General features: G+C 41.1%; 1 protein-coding gene across 14 annotated transcripts in view; it reads right to left on the bottom strand.

Moving 5' to 3' along the window:
* Nucleotides 1–24,301, bottom strand: part of nrxn1a (neurexin 1a) — a 67,013-nt gene that overhangs the window by 31,998 nt on the left and 10,714 nt on the right. For 6 of the 14 annotated variants that reach the window (XM_042219760.1, XM_042219761.1, XM_042219756.1 and 3 more), the window contains 8 exons: nt 23,528–23,557; nt 22,528–22,539; nt 7,705–8,006; nt 6,502–6,525; nt 4,457–4,618; nt 2,682–2,753; nt 2,201–2,425; nt 1,246–1,393 (listed from right to left, as the gene is read on the bottom strand). In XM_042219760.1, coding sequence (XP_042075694.1) covers nt 1,246–1,393; nt 2,201–2,425; nt 2,682–2,753; nt 4,457–4,618; nt 6,502–6,525; nt 7,705–8,006; nt 22,528–22,539; nt 23,528–23,557 — 975 coding nt within the window. The remainder of the gene's footprint in view (nt 1–1,245; nt 1,394–2,200; nt 2,426–2,681; nt 2,754–4,456; nt 4,619–6,501; nt 6,526–7,704; nt 8,007–22,527; nt 22,540–23,527; nt 23,558–24,301) is intronic. The other 8 variants (XM_042219763.1, XM_042219762.1, XM_042219758.1 and 5 more) reach the window with 5 other exon arrangements.

Raw genomic sequence — 24,301 nt, 5'->3', positions numbered from 1 at the left:
TTTCAGTGTTTTAATAATTCCATAATTCCATCAATTTTAACAAAATTCCCAACATCACTGGATGAAATGCAGTCACTAACCATGATAGAGCCTCCATCAATTACAGACACTCACTAGTGTAACTCTCACTTGTCAGATTACAAGTAAGAAGAGTAGGAAAGTAGATGGATCTGGCAGAAAGGCCAGATCTCACAGGTCCTGTATCTGGATTTGTTTCCTTTTCTTTTGACATAACTGTCAGATGCTGTTCAGATGCTGTAGATAGTTTTTTTCCACCTCTTCTTTTGTCCTCACTCGTCCAATTTGTCCCTACACTTTTTACAACACAGTACGCACCATACGGAAAGTTTTTGGCTCTTTTGGGAATCACCTTGTTGGTGCAAAAATACTATTTTATGCCTCCCAAATTGTATTATCTTTGGTATTTTGAGTTGATTAAATTTAAAAACATTTGGAACAAATTATGTATTTTTGCAACAGGCAGCTAATAACCCTAAAGATCCCTAAAGATACAATTTAAAATGGGTTCTTTGCTAATTTTTCTGTTATGCATAGACACAACAAATCTAGCGATTCATAGGCCAGTCTTAAATTGCTTAACAAAAAAAAAAACAATTCCTCTGACAGTGGTCAAGTACAAGTACAAGTACAAGAACTGGACTAAAAATAAATTAACAAGCAATGAATGTCCAATGAAAAACTTAAGAAAGCCTGGGGAAGTGTTGTTCAAGACTTTGCACAGCACTCGATAGACTTACCAGCGAATCTGGGTCCTTAGCAGCAAAGTATAAAGAAATGATGGGCGGCTCAAGACTTTTGCACATAACTATAACTGCAAAATGATTTTAAGACATTGTGCAAGTATGTTTTACATACCTACTGACAGTAATTGTGACAGAAAGGAAAGGTTTAGAGCAAATGTGATTATGATGTCAAGTAGCATTAATGGGTCTACCAGTTGGATACGAAACAGGCCACCAAAAGCTTTAATTTTAGTCTGAGTGTAATTATACCAGCACATGAACAATAAACTTGACAGACCTGCTGTATATGAATTGGGTTAAAATAGTCAAAATAAAACCCCTTAAAGTCAGATTCAATAGAAACAGGTGAATTAAATACATACAGAATGCAGATGGTTGCAAAAATGGTCATGTTAATCTGCTGCTTGCTTCAAAATGTGCACAGCTACTGTCAGTTCAACTTTTGCTATTAGCTTCAGAATTAAAAGAGCTGCGATTGTACCTGAGCGTCCGTCTCTCTGGAAGTCAACATGGTACCATTCTCCATCATTGACCTTTCTGTCGATGGCCTTGGTCTTGGTGGTTCCTGAGCCCATGTCCAGCAGTAAGTACAGGTGTCCATCAAGCATCTCAATAGCAAAAAAGTCCACCTGTAGATGAACCGGAGACAGGTGTAAAAAAACCCAAACAGGAACATTTGTGCAAGCTGTGAAAATGCAAATTATAGTTGCAGGTGTGACATGAGTGCAATTTGTTCAATTTACTTCTTTTTGAATTCTCATTAAGAAACTATTCATCTTGAATTTGTAGAAGTGGGGACTTTCATTTGTTTAAAATCTCAATTCTGCAGCTAAAGCTCAGAATATCAGTCACGATTATAAAGTCACTGCCCTGTTAGAGAGGATGATTAAAGGTAGCCGTTTTAATGAACTGAATTTTCAGATGCAAAATCTTTGTACACATTAATAAGCGACAGATGCGTTGGAGGAATAAACTTCATTAAAACAGCTCAATTGAACTCCCGCACGCTGTTCCACTTACTGTTCGTATACTTACTAGTGGACCATTCCACCTTCTTCATAAGTAACATCCCTTCATATCTATCTAGATAATCATTCCAACATCCAGCAGACTAAAAAGATTAATGAGATGAATTTAGCCACCTTGCAGTATGTGAGTGGTCAGCCAATAATATTCTATAAAAAATATTCTAAATGAATTTCTGTTCTTCATAAATGGATTTTGTACTATTTCATCAGAATTTTGAAAAATGTATACTTTGATAATACCTAATACTTTGTTTATTTGGCTACACCCCTTCAAAACTAAAGTAACTCATATGAACTTCTGCACTTTGTACTACAGTGACCCAAAATATAGCTGCTAAACATCAACACTGTCATTAAAATTTATTTCAACATTATACATTATACAGTTAGCCTAGAATGTTTTTTTACCTTGACGGTTGGAGGTGTGCGCGGATCCTTGCGCTGCTGCTGCCGGGGTTTGCCGTGGCTGAAAAGCATCAGCCCATTGGGCTCTGTCGTCCTGAAGTCAAATGAGATGGATCCCGCCTTCTTCGCTGTCCACTTGCTCAGTGCCACGTAAGACTCTGGGGTGTCAAAGGTCACGGGGTCTAGCGTTGCTACACTCTCACACTTAAAGGACACCACCCCACTTACCTGGTACAGAAAACAGTTGAGTTGTTAAATTGCTGTAGTGACTATCTGGACCAGTATGGTTCCTTTGTAGTCTGAGACCGAAATAAAGCCAGATTCCAGCTGTGAAATGGCTAAAAGATAAAAGCTTGTGGCTACCTCTCAAATATATAATCCCATTTACATCGCTACAGTGTGAGTCTCACAGGGCGAGACATGAGGTGTTTGAGGGGATTCAGCATTGTCTGGCTTGTTGGGACGTGTTGATTAAAGCGCATACCTTCATCTTGGGGTCTCCCTGTTTAGCCAGTCTAGACAGCTCCAACCGTACATCGTTGTTCTTGTACACCACCTTGAGGGGAGGGGATTGAAAGAAAATAATGATATCTGAATGCTGCTTCACTTTTAACCAACACACATAACATTTCTGATAGAGAGATTATTAAAGTAATGCTAAATTCTTATTAGTAAGCTGGGGGAATGTATCTCTCTCGCTGCGTCTCTGTCTCACTATCCCTCTATCCGCTTTCTGCTAGCCAAACATTATGTACTAGCACACACAATGATGCTAGACTGTTTCCCTGTAAGGGAACACACACGTGACAGTTCCCAGGATAACGTTGGGGGAAAATGCATGAAAAGGTTCAGCAACAGTAAGATTGATTGACTTTTGAGCGCACATCGATTAATGTTTAACCTATTCAAACACATTTTCTATTCAAATGTTCTGATGGGTTTTTTATATGAAAGCAAGAACCTAAAGACCAGCATCCACTCCGGCTTCATCTTTTCAAACTCCCATTTGTCCCTGCCACCTGCATGATTGCTTTTACATCTTCTATTTTCTTTGCTTTACTGTTTCTCTCTTTGCTTTCCCTGACACAGTCCGCTCTCTGACTCAGTGTATAGAGTGTGCTTGTGCTGAGCATTCTGATGTTGAGAGATGAGCACACAGGCTCTGCTTTATTAATCCAGACCTCCTTCTATGACCTGTGAGCAACCAAATACTCCTCTGCATTGGCTCTGCGTTTTAATTTTCTGCATGTCAGGTGCTATTGTGTGTGTGTGTTTAAGGCAAGGGGGTGGCTCTTGAACACAACAAGTGCTTCAAACGGTCTTACGGTGTGGGTGTTTATGGGGAGGATTGTGCCTGTGCTGCATCCAATGCACAAAACTGTTACAGCCGTGATTGCTCATGCATATGATGATTCGCAGCATACATCTTAATTTGCTCACATGGATTATCATATCATCGTATTAAATATGTAAATGTGCCAGTGGAGGGTTCACTTTGACAGCGGCAGCCTCATTTAAACATCATCACTCTTAATGAAGCAACACAGAGTGCATTCACTACTGATACAGATAGCTCTCTGTTTGGCACATCATCTGTTGGCTTGTTTGGTTGTTTGTTTATGCCTCTGTGTGAATCTGCGTGAATGAAAGGGAGACTCAGGCAGGGTGTGTATCCGATGGGCGTGAGGATGTCTTTGGGAGTTTCGTTGTATCAAGCTCTGGGTATCCATACGTATGTTTATTTGCGTGCAGCAACTGTTTCAGCGGAAATATTTGGGCATATAATATTACACTACGACTGTGTTTTCTGTGCATGCATGCATGTGTGCATTGTGAGTTTTTGTTTCTGTGGTGCTGTGGCCCATTTCAAGCACAGTGGATGGATGGAGCATCTCTGTGGCGTACCTAATTAGCATGTTAGTGCTTAGTTCTGTATCTACTCTCTCAACTACACTCATCACTGATTCTCTCTGATGCTGGGGAGGGTGTGTGCGTGTGTGTCTGGGACTACTTGTGTGAGTCTGCCAAATGGAAGCATGTCGGTGTATGTGTGCTTTATAAGATATTGTGTGTAAAAATGTTTGTGTGATGCGTGGCAGAAGAAAGAAAATTTATTTTAGTTTAAATGAATATTTCTTAAACCTTAGGTCAAAGCGGACAGCATTAAGCACTTAGAAAGACATTTTACACATGCAAAGTTTTATCCTATGCCAATAATTAGGTTGTTTTTTTTTTTTACCTATCAAGCATGTGCCCCACCTCTTTCAGACATCCCATGAAATTATTGCTGACTGGAGAACCAGGCAGGTCAGCGGTGCTGGGGCTTCCTCCCACGTAGAAGAAGTCATCAGAGCCTAGCATGGTGTAGTCCTCCTGTGTGTAGCCCGTGGTGGTCAGGATGCCGTCCACAGAGATGGTCACCTACACAACAAAGCACAGGGAAAGGACACGCTATATACTCACACCAAAGGCAGCGCTAAGCGCTAGCTAGGCGCTGACCAGCCAAATTAGCCCCCGTTGCTCTGGTAACCAATCTATATGCATTCTGGCAGGGAGAAGGCCTGATTGGTTTTGGGAATTGGCCACTTTGATTCGCAGCAGTTGGATCAGTGCTGGCTGTATGGTGTAACTGAGTAGTGTCGCCTCTTGGCTTTGCTGATGTAACCGGCTTCAGAAATATGTAACTATGCACTGCTAAATACCGCTCACTCCTGCAGGTAGTGGTAAACTCTCATTTTTCTTTTGTGCGCTCTGAGAATTAAAACGGCATAATCTTCTATCTTCGGCCTATCAAGAGCAAAAAGTCTATTGTAAATTCTCTATGCGATTAATAAAGTTTTGCTGAAACCCAAAGCTTCAGGGCCACAATTCTCTCGGTACCCAGACTTCAAAGGCAGTTTATTATTCTGTGACTGCATGGTAAAAAATAGACTAAACCATAGTGATTTTGCTAAAAGGTTAGCCTTGTTTATTAAAGGAAAAGCCAACTTAACCCATATCAGTGAAATTTTCCAACTTATGTTTATGGTTCGTACGCTTAAGCTGCTTTACGGTCTAGGCAGAAGACGCAATTTGATTTATTTCCTAATGTGCTAACAAGATTTTTCCTAAATGCTTTGCCTAAAGTGACACTGGTGCTCTTATAATTTAATCAGCTCATTTTGGTGTGTAATAGCCTGTACAGAGGCTTTTAGGTGTCACTGATATCCAATCTTGTCACACTCAAGTCACCGTTAGTGGTACATTATCACTCTCTGATATTCTACAGTACATTACTGACCATGTCTGGCTGCCCATAAAGGTTGTGAGCTCTTTATTTCCCCACTACAATAAGTTCCCTCTGACTGCTGGTGCTCATCATTGCCAGGCAAACTTGCCCAGCCAGTCAGGTGTTAGTAAGTCTCCGCAGGCATCTTCGTGCTATGCAGTAAGGTGTTAGTACTATTTACTTGTTAGTAGTTGTTAGTTGTTGCACTGTTGGCAGCCACAGAAGTGTTACTTGTGTCAGGCCAAGCTGTGTTGGGTTACTGAGGTCAGGGTTCATGATTTCAATGCTGTTAGTCATTGTGATGATGTTATGTTATTGTGTTGTTAGGGTGAATTGTGATGATGGTGTTAGTTGGTTAGTTAGTGGTCTGGGGGGGGTTTGTTAGATCAGCGAATCAGGATGACAAACACACAGATTTAATGCACACACGCACAGGTGTTAGATGGGTTACGTCTCATTCCACACACATAAATATACAAACATGCAGTCTGTTCCTCTCTCTGCATGCAAGCACTGGCAAAGAGGACACAATAGATAATAAAATACAAAAAAACCCCAACAACATACGACAGGATGAGTTAGAGGCACCATGGAGAACATGCAGTGGAGGATTGGTGAAAAATAAAAGAAAAAAGAATTTAAAAAAAGAAGGGAAGGAACCTCTCTATCCACTTTACGGACCAATTAGAGAGGGGAAGGGTTTTTGAGTCACGCCATGCAGGATGGGGGAAAGGGAGGGCTCGTCATTTGCGTGCAGGTGAGGGATGAGCCAATCAGCGTGGGCCTACATGTCAGTCACAAAGTGATGGGGTGAAAATAAAAACAGTAGAAGTAAGGGAGGGAAAGGATTTATAGAAAAAAAGTGGTTGGCAAGGAAGGTGGATGTGGGCTTTTTAAGCGTAAAAGATTACCAACCGCATTTATCCTGTTATTGGTTTAGTTTTGATGTCTATGGTTCAAAAGGAAATAGACACGGGGCAAACCCAAACTAAGAAACAATTAGAATGATATCTACCGAACAATGGAGTTTGTTTACCATAGCGTGTCCAATGCCTGAGTGCTTTGTAGGAGAGGGGGAGAAAGGAAAGCAAAAAACTGTGAACAGAACAACCTCGGGAACAAAAAAAGGAAAGCTAGAAGGCCTCTGGTGAGGTTAGTAGGTTGGTTGGAGTGGTTTCGCTAGGAGAAGGGCACAGGTTAGGTTAGTAGAATGAATCATTCCATGGATGGTGGTTAGTTTCACTAGCAGGTTAGTAAAGTTAGTAGTCAAGTTAGTAGTACAGACAGGCAAACGGTAGAGGCAGGGCACAGGTAGGTTACAAGCACCTGGGTGCTAGTGACCCTGTATGTTCTCTAGTCCACTCCCTCGCTCTTTCACTCTCTCAGTCATTCACTCACTCAAACACACAATTGAAAATGCACTCACCTAGAGCTGAGAGCAGTGCAGGTCTGCTGGTAAAGCCACTGTAAACTAAGACCAAAACCTCAGGTATTTTCTTACTACCATAGCATCACTGCAATTGGACAACAGACCACTGACCATGGTTTCTACACTGTTTAGCATCCCTCTGCTGACTACAGTCTTTTCAGCCCCGTGTGGCCCTGGAACACCTGCACTGTGGTTCATCAAAGTCAAATAAAGAGCGATTTAACAAGGAGTCAGAATTAATTCTGCAACTAATAAACATCTTCATTTGGTTAATGAGTCAATTATTTCTCAGGCAAACGAAATTATTGTTTTGGCGTAGCCTTTTAGTATGCACGTTTTTTTTTTTGTTTTTTTTCATTGCTTCTTCTGGCTTCTGTGCATCTCATCAGAGAATCAGTGCCACGAGATATGAGGAGTGCTGTGTTGCCTGCACCTATAGCCTGAATACAATCCTGTACAATAACAGACATTAAATGCAAAGTTTCTGAAAACCCCAGCTGAGGTCTAAACTTCACAAACAAGCTAATGAAATAAAAAAACAAACAAACAAAATCACAATGTTGTCACATTTGAGAAGCTGGAACAAGTATTTTTTTTATCTTGACATCTTAAAATATTTTCAAATTGTGCTTTACTTCATTCTGCCATTTACCAAGCATTTTATCAGTAAAACTTCCACTCATCCTTGTTATCTTTATGTCCCTCTCTACATGACTGAAAATGTTTCTTCCCAAAAGCCTTATCAGTAACATAAATTGTCTCCTCTCCTCTCTGTTTCGCTTACTCCTCCATCTCCTGTTGTTTGGTTACCTGTCTCAGGTTGCGGGTGACCTTGACGTCATGCCAAGCGTTGTCGTTGAACTTTCCGTTGACGGGCTCCACCAAAGCCTCAAAGGCCCCAGAGCCGAGGTTGATGACAAGTGACACTGCCCCATTCTTGAGCGCCAGGTTGACGTAGTCAGCTGACTTGCCGGTGTGCAGCATGAGGCCATTGCGCTGCAGTGTCTTGAAGGAGAGCGTTATTTCATCACTGCTAGACTGGATGGGGTTGGGCGACAAGTCGTAGCAAAAGTACTCTGAGCCCTTGAAGGTGGCGACGTACTCCTCGCGAGCTGAGAGGCAAAGGGAGAGGAGGAAGAGGGAGAAGAGGAGGAAACAGAAGCATGGAACCATTACGTTGTTGCCAAAGCATTATCATAATGAGTGGTACATTTTCCAAGCTATGTTACTTCTTCCCACACTGCTCTTCACAAAATGCTCAAAGATGATAAAATGGTGGGTGTTCATCAGAGCCAGCTGAGTAAAACAAAGCTCAGCTGGGCCTGGTTAAATTTGATTCGGATATGCAGTACAAAACATATTGTTTAAGATGCTGAAAATGCTGTTATTGTCAAGCAAAGCCTCACTGATGCCAGCACTTGGAAGAAACACTTCCTTCCATACCTCTAATTGTACCACAGAGTGGTGTGTAAACAAGCTTTGATCATTCATGTGGGTTAGAGATTAAACAGTGTGGATGTGCGGGAGACAGTCGTGAGTCTGTAGCATTCCAAACTCGTTACGAAACCTGTCTCTCTTTTGAGAGAACAGCTGTGTTGGCAGTCTAAAGTGAGGTGCTCTTGTTTGACAACATGGCTCCTTTCATGATGTTTGTTAAATGCCAGAAATGTGTAAGTGTCTGCGTATGTGTGTGTGGCGGCAGCAAAGGTTAGGGAAGTTTTAAAAGTGAATGGCAAAAACCGACGATGAAGATGGAGAAGAGCAGCCTGCAAGCATAATGGCAGCCAAAGCAGGTAGGAGTGGCCAATTAGAATTCAGTAACAGGCAGACAGCCAGTAGCAACTTACCTTGCACACCCTTAGTGACCCACAAGGACACTAGACCAAGGTTTTACAATCCATCATACTTAAGCTCGCATTCACTTATCTGCTCTCACACCTACACACACTACTCTATACGCAAGCCAGCAGCAGAACAAATATGCACACCTACGCACACATCCGCAAAAATGATCATACTATCGTGCTGCCATAGACAAGTAGGGGCGACATTATCTGTCTCTTCACCTCCCCCCACCTTCAAAAACATCACCCTTCCTCTGCATCTGCTCCAGCGTTCTCCTCACCACCATCCCTATAGCTCTCACACCTCCCTCCTGGCCTCATGCCACCATTCCTCTCCTCACATCTCACTGGCCTCTTTTTCTTTGCTCTGTGGAGCCTCTGGCATAACCACCATCTTGTAGTTCACAATGACGAGGGGAACAGAGGAGGATTTAGCACACGCTAGGTGAAGCTGGAGCAGGAGAGACACTTGGTGAGGAACCGCTGGAGAGGAGAAGAGGGGGGGAAAGATGCCATATAATGAATAGACTGAAGTGTAATAGGTTATTAAGGTAGTGAGAGGCAGAGAGAGGGATGTTGAAATGGAATCGGCCGCACTTGAGTGAATATAACACAGAGAGAATAATGAGAAGGAAAAAGTGAGAATATATCACAATTCAAAGGCCAATTGTGGCAAATTGTCTTTCTTTGCTTTAGTTGCATGAAAAAAAAAAATCCAAAGTGTGAATGCCAATATATGAGTGAGAAACAACACATTGTGTTGTGTGATTCCTTCCCTCCCAGCATGTTAATTAAGAGTATGTGTCTGCATGCCTCAAAGAGAAAAAGAAAAACTGCGTGCGACTTCGCGTTCAAGCGTTTGAAAGTGTAGACAACTATATGCTTTTTATGTGTGCATGAAATGTGCGGGGGTGTGGGTGGGTGCTGGTCTCTGTAAATATTGGTGTATTGCTGTCAGAAAAGCTATTACCAACTCAGGGCCTCGGGCTAGTCTTTACTGAGAGGAGCGAAGAAAAAGGAGACCCCCACACACAAACGTACACAGAAAGACCAGCCACAAATGTTAACACAATCACACATACTCACTCACTCTCTCACACACACACGCAAACGGAGCCAAATGTAGATGAGGTGGCAGAGCGAGAAGGGGTGGGTGTGTGTTGTTCACAATGGGAACACACGCAGCCGTCCAGCAGCATTGTAGCGGTAATTTACAGAGGTGCCATTAGGTTTCAGTGTAGTGCTCCACCATTCTGTTGCTAATTTACAGACACATCATTAGAGCAGACAGGAGCACATAAAGCATCTCTGCATCGATCTGGAAGCTCTAGCCCGCAAACGCTCATTCCTCGTTCTATTACATCACATGCACAACAGACGTGCACGCACACATTCAGACAGGAAAATGCATATTGGGTGACACAAACACAAGGAAGACGTGCGTGCATGTGTTCACTGTGAAGACACACCTAAAACACACAGAGACGCACACGCTCTCAAGTGGGCAGGTTGGAGTGGATCTTCTGTAGCTCAGATTAATGGAGTGAGTCAGTATTAGCTCAGAGTAAACAGTGAGACAGACACTGACATACACACCACATGTCACACTTCATCCTGTGGAAAGCACTGTCGATCAAAACAAGCGAGTCGGAGAACGGAGGAATACAGTGAACGAGGGAGAAATGAAGGGGAAAGAAAAGGAGAGCCTAAGAATGAGAATTATAAAAATGTTCCTGTGGAGAATTTTTAGTACTTTATATTTATTAATGTACTGTAGAAGTTTGGTATAGGGCTGGGCCATACACCCTAAATCTTTTATTATATCTGAAAATACTATCGTTATTGTGATATCATTGCTATAGCAACATAACACAAACTAGCCCAGGCACATCAGAGCACAACAGCACCATGTCATAATTTAGCATCTAAAAGAGTAGCTGTTTTAATAACCTTCGATCATGAGCAGTGCTTTGCAGAATATGCAAGAAAATGTTTCCCCCCAAAAGGTGAAAACGACTCATTTCACCCCTGGATGCAAAAACAAACTGTTGAGTATAACCAGGCTACAAGTAGGAGATTCCAGCATTTGGTGATTGGACGTCAACCCAGATATAGGCGCATGACTCCACATGTGTTGTTGGTGCGCTGACTAGTTGTGCTGGGTATTTGCACTTGCTAGTTCATAGCTAGCTGCACTCCACATGACAGGAAGGTCACATGGAGTGGATGGAAATTTTAAGCAGCTGGTTTAAAAAGCTTGACCCAAGACACAACCCATCAAAGGTAGAAAATATTTTCCAGTTTTATTATCTGATAATATTTGTGCGGCTTTTGAAAAGTTACAAGGTCAAGTTACTTTAGTTACCGTTCAATAAAAGTGTTAAGATACCTGCTTAACATAAAATTACTTAAATTTCCAGGGAAAACACTAGCAAAGCAGCTTGATTTATGTGGTGTCACTTAATGTACTGCTGGGTCACCACTGTTGCACTATGGCTGCTGCTACTGCTGGCTCTTTGGTTCAGTAGACTCAATTGAAAAAAGGATGGAAAAATACTCGTCATTAACTTGCAGGCTGCTAGCATCAATAAAATGTTCAGGAGTTTTTTCTATTTTGTCAAAAATACTAGAAGTTTTCTTGAAATGTTGTGATATCATTTTGTGTCTATATCACCCACCCCTACTGTGGGAATTGTTTCTCGTGGGCTGCGTGTTTGGACAGCTAAGCTAAGCTTTACTTTATCTCTGAGGTCACTTTTTGCAATAACGGTCCTAAATTATACCTGATTAAAGCGAGTGAATAGAAGAAGGGAAAAGAAAACTCTTTAAAGTTAATTAGCTTTGGGTAACTTTAAAGCTAATTAAAGGATATTTCTGAAGAAAACTGTAAAAATTGTTTTTATATCCATTCTTCTTGTGTTTTTTTAGTCGAAAAAAATTAATTGGCCGTTCATTGTCACCAAATACCAAACATTTGCTGGCCTAAACTTCTAAAATGTTCTATTCTTTGGGTCATATAAATACGTTGGGATTTTACACCACTGAATTTACAAAGTTATTAATAAGGAGATTTCTTTTCTTGGATACTGGGAAGCTGTTAAATGTATTTATTTACTATTTTATTTACCACTTTATAAAATAAGTGGTTGTATCAACAATTTTTTTTAGCTAAAAACAAAGCAGGCTCTCTTTTGAATTCCTCCAGCTGTGAGCACTGGAGAGACACAGAGCTGTGAAACTTCTCGTGTGTAAGTAATTCACACAAGCCGACTGTTGGTAGACAGATCCAACAATTATTTTTAATTTCATCTTTTAACCCTCAATGATCAATAAAATAAAAAACACCAAGGATGCAGCACTGCTGGGGTTTGTAACGTGTTGAAATATGCAGCAACTGAACAGCAAACTATTGAAAAAATATGCTCTAATGAAGGTCAGTAGGCTAAAACACTTCCTGAAATGTCTTTTTACCAGGAAAAATACAACTAAATCAAAAACAGCTTCCTCCACTGCACCTCGGTGACTAATCAAATCTTCTCTTGGCTGCTCCCTTTAGGGGTCACTATAGCAAACGATCTATTTCCCTTCCTTCACACCCTATCTGTTACATTGTCTCCTGTCACACTAAAGCTCCAGATATTGTAGTACCTACATTTTAAGTCCGTAGTCTCACCTCTACACTCCCAGTTTTCCTTCTGTCTCCAAACACACCTTCTCACTGTCTTCCTCTTCAGTAGCAAAGTTTTCATTGGTAACCTAGTAACTAGTGGTTGTTGTTAGCCTGGCCCTCGTCTGCTCTGGTTTGGAAATCTTATTTTTCATTCACTTGTTTAATTTGAACAAAGATTATACACTGGGTGCCCTTCCTGATGCAATCCTCCCTGTTAATCCAGACTTGGACAGGACGCTAGGAATAATCTGGTTTATGGGCCCTGTGGTTGGCTCAAATACTTTGAAAAAAATAAACAAAGAAAATGTTCTGCAGCTTACCAAAATATGCTTTTCTCAATTCTTGTTCTAACTAATGGTGTAATGAGACCACTGCAATTACATAAAGACTCTATGCACCTTAAAACAAATTTACACAAGGCGACAAGTATAAAACTTCACTAAAAAAATCACCATACAATTGCCACTGTTATGCAAAAGCCTATCAGCTGAGATTCTCCCATCATCTGTCAGCACTGACAATTAGAAGAGGAAGACAGGCTTTTGTATTGCATTTTCAATTACTTCACTTTCATACACAGAGAAAGAAAGAACAAAAAACGAGTGACGGTTTGGAAAAAACCGAGCGACTTCCTGGTAAGCTGTGAAAATATGTCACTATTAATTGATTCCAGCTATCAGTTGAACCTTTAAAGTAAGTCTTTCTACAGCTGGGTGTCAGGGGTGAATATATGTGGGTTGCAAAATGGTCCAAAACACACTCCAGCGACTGCATTTGCAGAAGGAGAGGTCTGTCTAGGAACAGGATAATATGAAAGGAACTTGTACAAAATTAATGAAGTGAACTTTGAAGGCTATGCAAGGACTGAGAATAAGCATAAATGTAAAGATGGAAGGTGATTGGCATTAGTTCTTGAAGACTATCGTTAAGCTATTGCTGTAATGAATAAAGCAGTCCGTGGGGAGGCGAGGGGGGAGAGAGGGAGCGAGAATAACTGATCTGATGGTTGCTGCTTCAGAGACCAGCTGCAGCTGTACCACCCTTCCAATGATCAAACACACATCAGTTGGATGTTTCTGTCTGTTTGCGCTCTCATGGCGAGTGTGTGTTGCATTTTTCTGCTCATGTGCGTCCTCAGCGTTTCGCACACTAATTTGTCATTTCCATGGCAACCCACTGTTACAGGGGCTACACCAAATATGAATGTGTTTGTGCATGCATGTGTTTCAGAGACAGAAACAGAGAGAGGAGGGAGAGACAGGAAGAGAGATGGAGAAGGAGGTCGAGAGAGAGAAAGAGTGATTGAGTGAACAGTACATTATCATGGACAGCTGTACTGAATCAAAATGGCGGATGGAGGCTGGGAGCACGTCGGGGGAGCCTACATTATACAGCACCTGATAGAGGGAGCAGGATGGAAAGAAGCAGGGAAAGAGGAAGATGCATTGGAGAATTTGAAAGGAGAAGGAATAAAAAAAGAGGGAGCAGGAGACTCATTGAGATGGGCAATGCAGAATGGAAGAGAAGAGAGAATAAGGTAGAAGGAAAGAAAGACGAGACAAGGAAAGGGAGTGGCAGAGAAGGAGGGATGGATGGCTAGAGAGAGGTAAAGACAGAAAAATGCTGGTGTATCTAAATCCTAGTGTAGCAAGCCTCAATCATGGCAGCCCTGTCATTCTGAAGATAGCACGCTGCAGTTCCCTTGCACCTCGTTTTTAGCCCACCATGCAGTTCTGCTATCAGCTCCTCTCAGACTGTCCACACATGCAAATACACATGCACACACACACGCAGCATAAACTCAAGCATCCTGCATGAAGGCATCCCTTCTTAATAACAGACAGGTGGATTAACTATACACTCGTACACTATACAGATAGATGACCAGCATTGGAAATGTATGTAAATGTATGCTAACATATGCATAGTTTCCATATTAAGTTAAAGTGTGAGAATTCATACAGTCGAGTTCACTAAAGGCTGCAAATGCCGTTTCCATCTCTATTCAGTGATATACAGCATCTGGCTTTGAAAGCGATTGGGCTATCACATCACAGCCAAGGGAGCAATACTGTAGAGGAGGATATTACTGTCAGGACACAAGTGACAGATTGCTCGTCTGCAATGTTGATGTCTTATTTCTTTTTTGTTGTTGTTGTTAAATTGAAAGCATTTATTCCCAGTATGAAATATGCACTTAAAAAAATGCTACACCAGCACAGAAAAATACAATACTGACCTAAAAGTGAAGAATAGTGCAGAAACTGTGATTGAGTTGAAAAATCACCAACAATATAGACACCTGTCTGAATGGTTTCTTGTAAATGTTTGTCATTTTTTGCAAATCGTTGATGATAGGAAGGTTTTATATAATTTCTGCAATAGCAGGAATGTAAGACTCACAGGACTGCTAATTAATCTAGTAATGTTGTGATCATTTTTTATGTTATGTCATGTTTACACTTTTTGTTCTTCTGGATATGCAGGGTGGTTTCAAGTGCTTATGTAGCAATAGACCACCATAGCAGAGACTCCCAGTCAATGTGATGTCAGTAAAACAAGTCTTTCTGGAAACATTGTGGTATATGGTACACAAAACTGAAACTTGCTGCTTAACAAATAATGGTCATATATTTTCATGCAAGTGCTCTGGGTGCATGATATAACTAAAGATTAAAAATATCTCCTTTACCTTCGTACACTATATTAAGTTGGAAGTGGCTCCATAGTGTAGTGGTTTACACTTTTGCCAAACAAGTGATTGGCATTAGACCATATCATTAAGATCCTGCTCCAATGAATAAAACAGGCTGTGGCCTGTTGTGAATAAGGGAGTTAATACTGCATTAAGTTGGCTTTTAAAAAAAAAAAATCACCTTACAAGATGGCACAATTCACTTGTTTCAGGTTGAATTTTCACACTACTTTAAGTAAAGCCAACTTTTTGTTTTTGCAGTGATTCATTGACTTGAAAGAATCAGATGCAACTGAAACCAGGTGTTATCTACATAATCATGATCATCAGTCATAAGAATTTTTATATACATTCTAACAGTGAACAGCAGCATTTTATAACTTTTGAAAAGAAAGAAACTTTTGCATTCTTTCGTTGCTGGCGTGGATTGAAGACACAAATGTGTGATAATGTTGGTGCTACAATTTCAATGACAGGTCAATGCAGAAGCCTGGAGATTTATAGATTATACGGATGTGGATGTTGCAAAAACTTAAAAAGACTTTTTGGAGAACGCTTTGAAAGAAATGCCACAATTCCTTTACTGAGAATTTTGACTTCTTGTCCTATAGCAGCACTGATCAGTGGTTTTGAGTGGCGGCACCAATCTTTCAGAATACTCCAGCAAGTCCGGCACAGCTTTACTGTTAATCATAATCAGTGACAGGGCTGTAGGGACGAACTTGCCTTTGGTTGATGTTGTTTTATGTTCTAGTTTCTGTGAAGCACTTTGTGATTTTATCTTGAAAGGTGCTATATAAATATATTTTTTACTTTACTTTACTAGGTAGCTCACAACACAACTATTGAGGTCAAAGGTCAAAATTTAAGGTTTAGCCAATCCTGTTAATCGGTCATTGGATACTAGTGCAAAGCTAATAAAAAGTCAAAATGTCTTCATAAAATAAATTATGGTTTTGAGAATGGATTATAATAAATCCAATAACTCTTGGACTTATCTCTAAGCTACCAAAGCCTGCTTAACTATGATTGGTTAAGAAAACCCAAGCTTAATCTGGACCTTAATCTAACAAATCCCAAAATCTTCCCCACCATCAGTTTATGTAAATTCGCATTCAGGTGTATGTCTATAGAGATTATCGTTTACGATACTGGATTATTCATTAATTGATTCCCTGGATGAATGATGGCTTTCTGTTGATTAAGCACTCCATTAATTAGCTCTGATCGAATAATTGAAAAGAAGAGCAGCACATTAAACAGCACTGAAAAGAATCATTATGAGCAGTCCTTTTGTCAACAAAGAATTAAATCTGTAAGAAGATATGAGTCTCCTTGAGTCCCATGTAGTGTATTTAAAACTTATTTAGAATATTAAAAACAAAGGACTGCTTGATTGCCTTTGCTTAATAAACAGCAAATCATCCACGAACCATCCATTAGCGATGAATGGATGGTTTGCTGTTTATCAAACAGAACCGTTATACTAGCGTTTTCATCAGTCAACGTGGTGGAGTGAGCCTATTAAAAGGTCTGAACCCACGGCTGGCGCCACTGAGGAGCCAGACATTTTTTATAGGGGTGGCCAGTGTCAAACCAAACGCCGGGGTGGCACAGAAATGGATGACTCGGTTTTATTGCTATGTGTTAAATTAATGTAGCTTAAATAGTCTTTTTTTTTTCTTTTCTTTTTCAGGCGTCACTTCAATGAAGAAATGCACTATAGGAGCTTGTGTAAGATATTTATCTTGTTGATAAAGATAAAGCTCATGAGATAATTGCCATTTAAATGTGTCAGAGAAACACGTAGATGGTCAGTAGGTATTAAATGCATTAACAGTTCTACATGTAGCCCCCTCCCCCCCCATCAGGCTTTGTCATTAGTTGTGCAAGGTGGTCCGAGGGCTAGCCATGGCTTCCCCAGACAACCTCTTGGACAAACAACAACAAGGTCCATCTCAGGACTATTGCAAATCATATTAAATTTAGCAATGTTTTTGAGAAGATACAATCATTTAAGTGAATTTCTTTGAGATAGAAATAGAAGAAGTAGAGCATAACAAAAATAATACCGTACATCAGAAATCCTTTTCAATTTCCATGTTAAGAAAAAAACTATGAACAGCACACTTTTTGCCATTGTGTTCAATCCTTTATATCTTGTCCCTTTTTGTTCCTTTTATCTGTGTTCATATCTCTCTCTCTCTCTCTCTCTCTCTCTTTCTCTCTGTCTTGCTCAAATTTGGCCTTCTCTCTGGTACCCAGGGAAACTGGCTTGTTTCCATGACAATGTCTTCAGGCAGAACAGTGTATTTGTCTTAAGCTGGATAAGATCAGAGTCAGTTTCATCCCTTTTAGACACACTCACACCGGCATGCAGACAAACACATACAGTACATACAACATGGCACATATGCACAGCAAAGTAGAAGAGCACCAGAATTAGAAAAATGTGTAAAAAGCAGACAATTGGCAGCATTTAGATCCACACACATGCTTTAACATCTCTCACACACACGCACCTAATGAAACCCTCTTGTGGCATGTTGTTAACAAATAACAAGCACATAAAGAGCTCTTTTCATAAAGGTAATGTGATGGGTTTTTAATGAACACTTTGGCTATTTTAATTGTCATAGTTACGCCAGACAAGTGCCACAAGTAAATGAGTGTTTGTGTATGCATGCACGATTCCTTTGAGTGTGCGTATGCTCGTTCATGTGTCGTTCTGGCAAAAAGCGAAGAAATGAACTTCAAATGCCAGATGGGGTAGTGAAGTGAATCGCCAATTGGGCCGCTACTCTCGGTTCCCACCCAGGCACAATGGAAATTGCTAAGACAAGTAAGAAACAATTGGAGCACCAAGTACCCTGTTTCTTTCTCTTTCTTTCTAAAAATGGAGTGTGTGTGTCTGAGTGTGCGTGTTCGATGAGGTACATGCATCACTGATGAATACCATGCTGGCTGATGCGAGGCTCTGTCAAGTCGGGGAGCCCAAGGAGAGATGCAGCACTCCTGCTGAGAAACGCTGCAGTCTTATCTCCCTTCCTGTCTCCCCGTGCGTCGCCGACCTTCTCTTTCCACCTTTCTTTTCCCACTTTCTGAATTCGCTCCTATCTTTCGTCACCATCACTTTTCTGCACTCTTTTACCCTATCCCATCCACCCGTCCTCCCACCCTCCCTTACATACTCATTGCCAGCCTCCGCTCTATCTTTCCCCTTCATCCTCTGCAAATGGAGAGTCCGTTTGATGTCTTTATTTTTAGGCCATTATAGGGTGCTTCGGCTTTGCGTGTTCCCTATTAGCGTTGCGGTGAATGCTAAAAAATGTAAATGTGTACACTTGCTAATGAGCTGGTAATTGCATATAATTACCAGTAAAAGTATACATTTAGTAGTGGGATTGCAGCACATTTCCCATGTTGAATTCAGTAACTGCATCTCCCTGATAATGTGGGGGCTGAGCACTGTATGTGGTGCTGTGACTTTCATTACAAGAACTGCATGGGTGTTAAGCATTAATGAGTGTTGTAGTACAGTGGCGTAATGGGTGTTAGTAGTGGAGAGTAGAGGCAGAATTAGTCCCATTAGTGGAGAGTTTATATCTGGGATAATTGTCAATTTTCCAATAAAAACTTTGCTGCAATTGCTTTACCATTGCTGATTGCTAGAGGGCGCACAGTTTCTTTTTTCACAGCTCAAGATGAGGCCATCAGGAAACAAAATCATGCCAGTCAGTAAGGCAGGCAGCCAATCATCAGATTCTTGCCTTCTAACACTAAGCATCTCTCTCTCTCACCTCGAGTTGGAGGCTGCTCACTTGCCCGTCTTGTTAATTATGTAAGCTTTACAACATCAGCGGCTAATGTGCGTCTGATGAGTATCTTTCATTCATTGTACTTTGCTAGGATTAGCCGGAGGAACAGAAATCAGGCCAACGCAAACAATAACTGAGTGAATTTACATTTTTGAGTTGATACTTGTTCACTGTACCTAAAAGCATAAACGCAGGGCCTGTTCTTTCACTGCTTCCTGACAGCGCTGACACTAACTAATATTTTTGGAGATGATTAATTTGCTGATTAATCATTTTAAAATGTCATAATATGGTGGAAAATACTCACCATGGGAGTAAAATGTCAACAATGGATCAACCAGCCTAAACCAAAACATATTGTGTTTAACTAGGCTAATTAATCTGAAATTAATGCCCAATCTTGGTAATGTTTTTGTTTGATTATACTACTAGTAATGCCATGAAGTTTGTATCTACTTCGCTTTGTCATACATGTGAGTAAACTTAATATTTTGAAGTTTTTCACTGTTGGTCAGACAAATCCAAGACATCAACTTGGGCTGTAAAACATTTCTATTTATTTCATTTAATGTAACGGGTAAAAAAAGAAAATAGATAAAAATAGAAGCCCCACCAATTGGTCGAGGTTAATGGCTACACTACACATTCTTTCTATAATATTGCCCTTAGGTGGCTTTTGCTGAGATTTGGCAAAAAGATTTGGCATGATATAAATAAAAGTGCACTGCACCAGAATCTGTTGATCAAAAAACTAACTTGCCAATTAATCAATAAGTAATCATTATCTGTAGACCTAAATTATTTAAAACTAAAAAGGAAGGCATTTTGCTAAGAGCAACACATCATTTATCAATAATTTACACTGCTGCTGATTAATCTTCTGATGAGGGGCGAAGCATTTCAACAGTACCACCTAAAATAACAGAGTAAGACGAGAGTGTGCTGAGAAATTATACAAGTGTAATTAGACTAACAAAAATATGTATTTAAATTTTGTTTCAGCAGGCCTGTAGTTTATTAAAAAATAAACAGCTCTTGTATGATTTATTATTAGGGCTGTTGGTGGTGATGAGTAAGAGGTAGGAGACATGCTGTACTTTGCTGGTACCGACTGGTTCCTCTTGTCTTGGCGTCTGCTACCACTCCCAACCCCACATATGGTGGAGTCAGCACGGAGCTCGTCCACTGCGTATGTGTATGTGTGTGTACATGTGTGCTTTTTTTTCGTTCTTCCGAAAAAGCGCATTTATCCATGAAAGAACAAAAGGGGGTGGAGAGGCGGGGGGGGAAACGCACAAAAGAGACAATTCAAAAAGAAATCCAAAGACTGTGATATTGGGCATGTGTGTGCACAGCCAGGAGTGTGCGTCCATCTGCGTGTTTTTACCATAAGACAATGTGTTAAAATGAGCCGCTTTGATTGCCGACGCTTTATGAGTCACAAGTGATGACTCACAATCCACCTCCCCTGAACATGCACCCATGCACTCACACAAGACACACACTAACATACAGGCAAACACACCTCGCTCTCCACTGCCTTCATCCACTGACCGTGAAGAATATGTGCAGGCAGCCTTACTCATGCATATTTACACTGAACACATACTCACTCACCTACTCAGCGGGCACTCTCTAAAGGTTATTGTGTGTGAGTTTGCGTCTGTTTGTCCGTCCGTTCACGTACACGCATTTTTAAAGGTCACTTCAAGAGAGGCTGACCACTTGTCTGTGTAGCGTATAGATTGTTGGATTGATATCGAGAACACTTGGACATGCAGACAAACAACCATTATTAACTAGGCAGCCCGCTTCAGAGCTCGAAGAACATACAAATATCATAAACAAGCATAGCTGCCAATTATGACCAAGAGCCACTCGTCAATCCTATTCAGAATATACAATCATTCATTCACCCAGAACCCTTCACGGTCTATTCTTGGAGAGACAGAGAGAAAAGAAAAGGGCAAAATCTGCTACTTGGCTTTAAGCACATTTTCCATCCAGATTATTGCTGCTCAATACTTTTCATGAAAAAATCCATTTCCCCCCTCTTCCTTTGGCTGCTCGATACTTATGAAAATCCAATTTGGCTCCCTCCTTTCTTTCTTCCCTCCACAATTCGTGCATTTTCACCCACTCAAAGTGATTAGTGATCTGTGGGTATCATTTCCAGGGAGAATGATAACTGTGTTTTATGGAGGAGGGGAAAGGTCCAGCGCTCCCCATCAGGGCTGATCTCCCTTGGTGAATGACTGGGCTGGGAGGGCAGACAGGAGCACCGCTGTCCCTTTGCAGATACAGGCAGTTGCTCTACATCACAGGAGAAAAGACGACTCACTTTATCTCTCCCTCGCTTCCTATTTCCCTCTCTGCTCCCTCTATCATTCATTCCTTTAGCTGTTCTCTCACAGGCACGGTCTCTTTTTCTCAATTTCTCCTGCCCACACACACAAACGCACACGCACACACACACACACACACATATGCTATATATCTTTCTAAGACACCCCTCCCCACACCAATCCACCCCCTCAAAGAAACTCATTTCAGCTTTGCAGGCTCCTCAAAAAGCCTCTTTACGCTGAGCTAACCTAAGCTAGGCTTCGTCTGCACCATTTGACAGCCTTTACATCTCAGTATGCAGAGCAAAAACACACTCGCGCAAACACACACGCAGCCTTTTCATGTGTACAATGTCTGAAAGAGGCTTCAAAGGTTTAAAAAATAAATAAGAGAAACAGTTTTACTTTTTAGCCTATCACAATCCAAACATCCGTAATAGCGAGGGCATCCACTATACACAAATACACTGAATACATTGTGTAATAATGCTGGAAACATATGTTAATACATGTCTGTCCTTAAGTAGGTGATTTAAAATGCTGAGCATAAGCCAGATGAAGCCATTAAATTTTCACTGCCACCTGGATGATTCACGGCAGACATTTTAAGGCAGAAACTTCAGCAATGTGAGTTTACTTAGCAATCAAAACACAGAAAAAAAAGCCCAGATAGAAATATACTTGTCATAATAGAGATGTCTTACATGATAGATGTTTAGAGACATCATTTGTTCTCTTCAAGATATTTCTATCTGCTAGCTAGGATGAACATTTCATTAAATGGCACATTTCAGCGAATGCACGGCAGCCCTGTCACAATGGGAGACAGCCGTCATCACATCGTCTCTCTCATCCAATCAAAGAGCACAATAGACGCAGATCAGCCTGTCACGATCAAGCCTGTCTTCATGTGGGCCAATCAGTGTATTCATCAGCGTCATGCAGAGCCGACCGATCGAGCAGCACCTACCTTCCCGATTTTCAAAAGCACGGTAGGCTCGAGCTTCTATTCAGTCGCACGCATGCAGGCAAAAGTAACAGCACGCTCACGCACGCATATGCACACACACTCATACGTCAACACCTTACCTTACCAAAAATGAAACATTCCAATTTAACAGCAATTGCACATAAGAATTTGAAGCTGAACAGCTCTAAGTCTGAAATTACCATACATTCAAGAGCCTGTCAATACATCCAACTTCAAAACCATCCAGAATAGCTCATTAGCCATAGATACATAAAAAAGTATGGGAGGTACCTCTGAGCTTTCCTAAAATCACAAAGGGTGGTGTCCCACACAGAGTGTAAGAGGGCAGGAACAAAGAAGGAGAAGGAGAAGGGGGTGGGGCAAGAAGAAAAGAGGTGTGGCAGTGTGAGTTTTTTGGTCATCAGTGAACAGTTTTCAAGCAGACCAGTGGCACTTGTTTTTGGGGATGTCTTCAAAAACACTGGGCAACTTGGGTTTTGAGGTGTAGCAGCAATGCTTTCATATGCTGCAGGAACATCTGTTCAGAATCACATGCGCTCGCCAACGTATTAACGGGAGCCCATGTGAGCACCGGCAACGGCAGAGCGAGACATGCTGGAAGCAGATGAAAAGCCATGGAGGAGTGCGGATGTGCGTTTCTCTGAAAGCTTCCAGTCACTGATTCAAACCCTGTTGTAAGAGCACACATGCACATGTATGGCTACATCGTACACACACACACTCAGCACTCACATCCCTCTCAGTCAAACTCTTACACACAGATGAGAGAAAATGAAATGAGGTGAATAGTAAAGACCAAATCAAACCATCCATGTTGTCAGTCGGTCAGTCGGCCCATAGATCCATCTCCATGACCTGGAGCCCTGCCAAGTCTAATCCAACCAAGCGCTGAAGCAGCAGCCATCTACACCCTCCCATTACTCCAGCCTTGACTACTGAATATATATCTTAGAAGAAGTTTCTCTCAGATTCATCACTTAACACCTAAAATAATCTTCAAAGGCATAGTTCAGGTCTAACTGTTTCAGCAAATTGCATTCGTTTCAGCTTAAATTAAAACTCTGGACTGTTTAACGTCTTAATCACGGAGAAAAAACTGACCTTCGTTCAGTGCCTAGAGAGACAACTTTCTTCGGCTCCAGGTGGCGATGAGGTGGGGGAGGGATACAAGGAGTGTTGGAGGAGTGTAGGGGGAGTTAAGAGGTAAGGGGGAGGGAAGGGTGATGGTATAGCAGAGGACAACAGGAAGTGAGGTAAGAGGAGGCCATACCTTGGTCGCCAATCATCAGGTGTGCCAGACCTTAAAGGAAGACAAGAGCACAGTCAGCACAGTAAAGGATCATGGGGTGTGTGTGTGCGCATGTATGTGCTTTTGTGATACAGGAGTTTGTCAATGGCATGCTGATGAAGGCTAAATTTCTCTGTGCCGGTGTGTGTATCTGTGAGTGCATGAGTCATCTAAATTATACAAAATCTCTAAAAAAAAACCAAAACAACCCTCGCTTTGAAGACACTTACTTATCCTAGGCACCGATCCTACGCACAAACAGGTATGAACACAGACGTTTGCACATAGCCATAAACTAGGCCGTACACTTTACAGTATTTGCGCGTCTACATAACCTCGAGGCAAGAGCCACTTCAGATGATTGCGCATGAGATGTAGTACTTACCAGATATCAGCATCCAACCCCTACATACCCACACAGACCAACATACATCTAGGCTGGTTACCTTTTTTTAACCTGGCTATCTATTACTAATGTATTTCCATAACAGAAAATGTGCTGAGTGAGAGATGAAGGTAATACTGACATGGAAAAGATGTGAAAGCGAGAAGAGGAATGATGAAAAAGAAAAGATGATCATGATTACGAGTTAACTGAAGAGCAAGAAAGGTGTCGATTAGAAAAAAGAAGCGAGAAGAATGAGGAAAAGTTTGAACTAAGAGCAGGATATTGAAATAGATAGATAGATAGATAGATAGATAGATAGATAGATAGATAGATAGATAGATAGATAGATAGATAGATAGATAGATAGA

The sequence above is a fragment of the Haplochromis burtoni genome, unplaced genomic scaffold (assembly GCF_018398535.1).
Source record: "Haplochromis burtoni strain Fernald_Lab_line unplaced genomic scaffold, NCSU_Asbu1 Contig_37, whole genome shotgun sequence".
NCBI lineage: Eukaryota > Metazoa > Chordata > Actinopteri > Cichliformes > Cichlidae > Haplochromis > Haplochromis burtoni.
The sequence above is the reverse complement of the archived record's forward strand: the minus strand, read 5'-3'. Positions and strand labels throughout refer to the sequence as shown.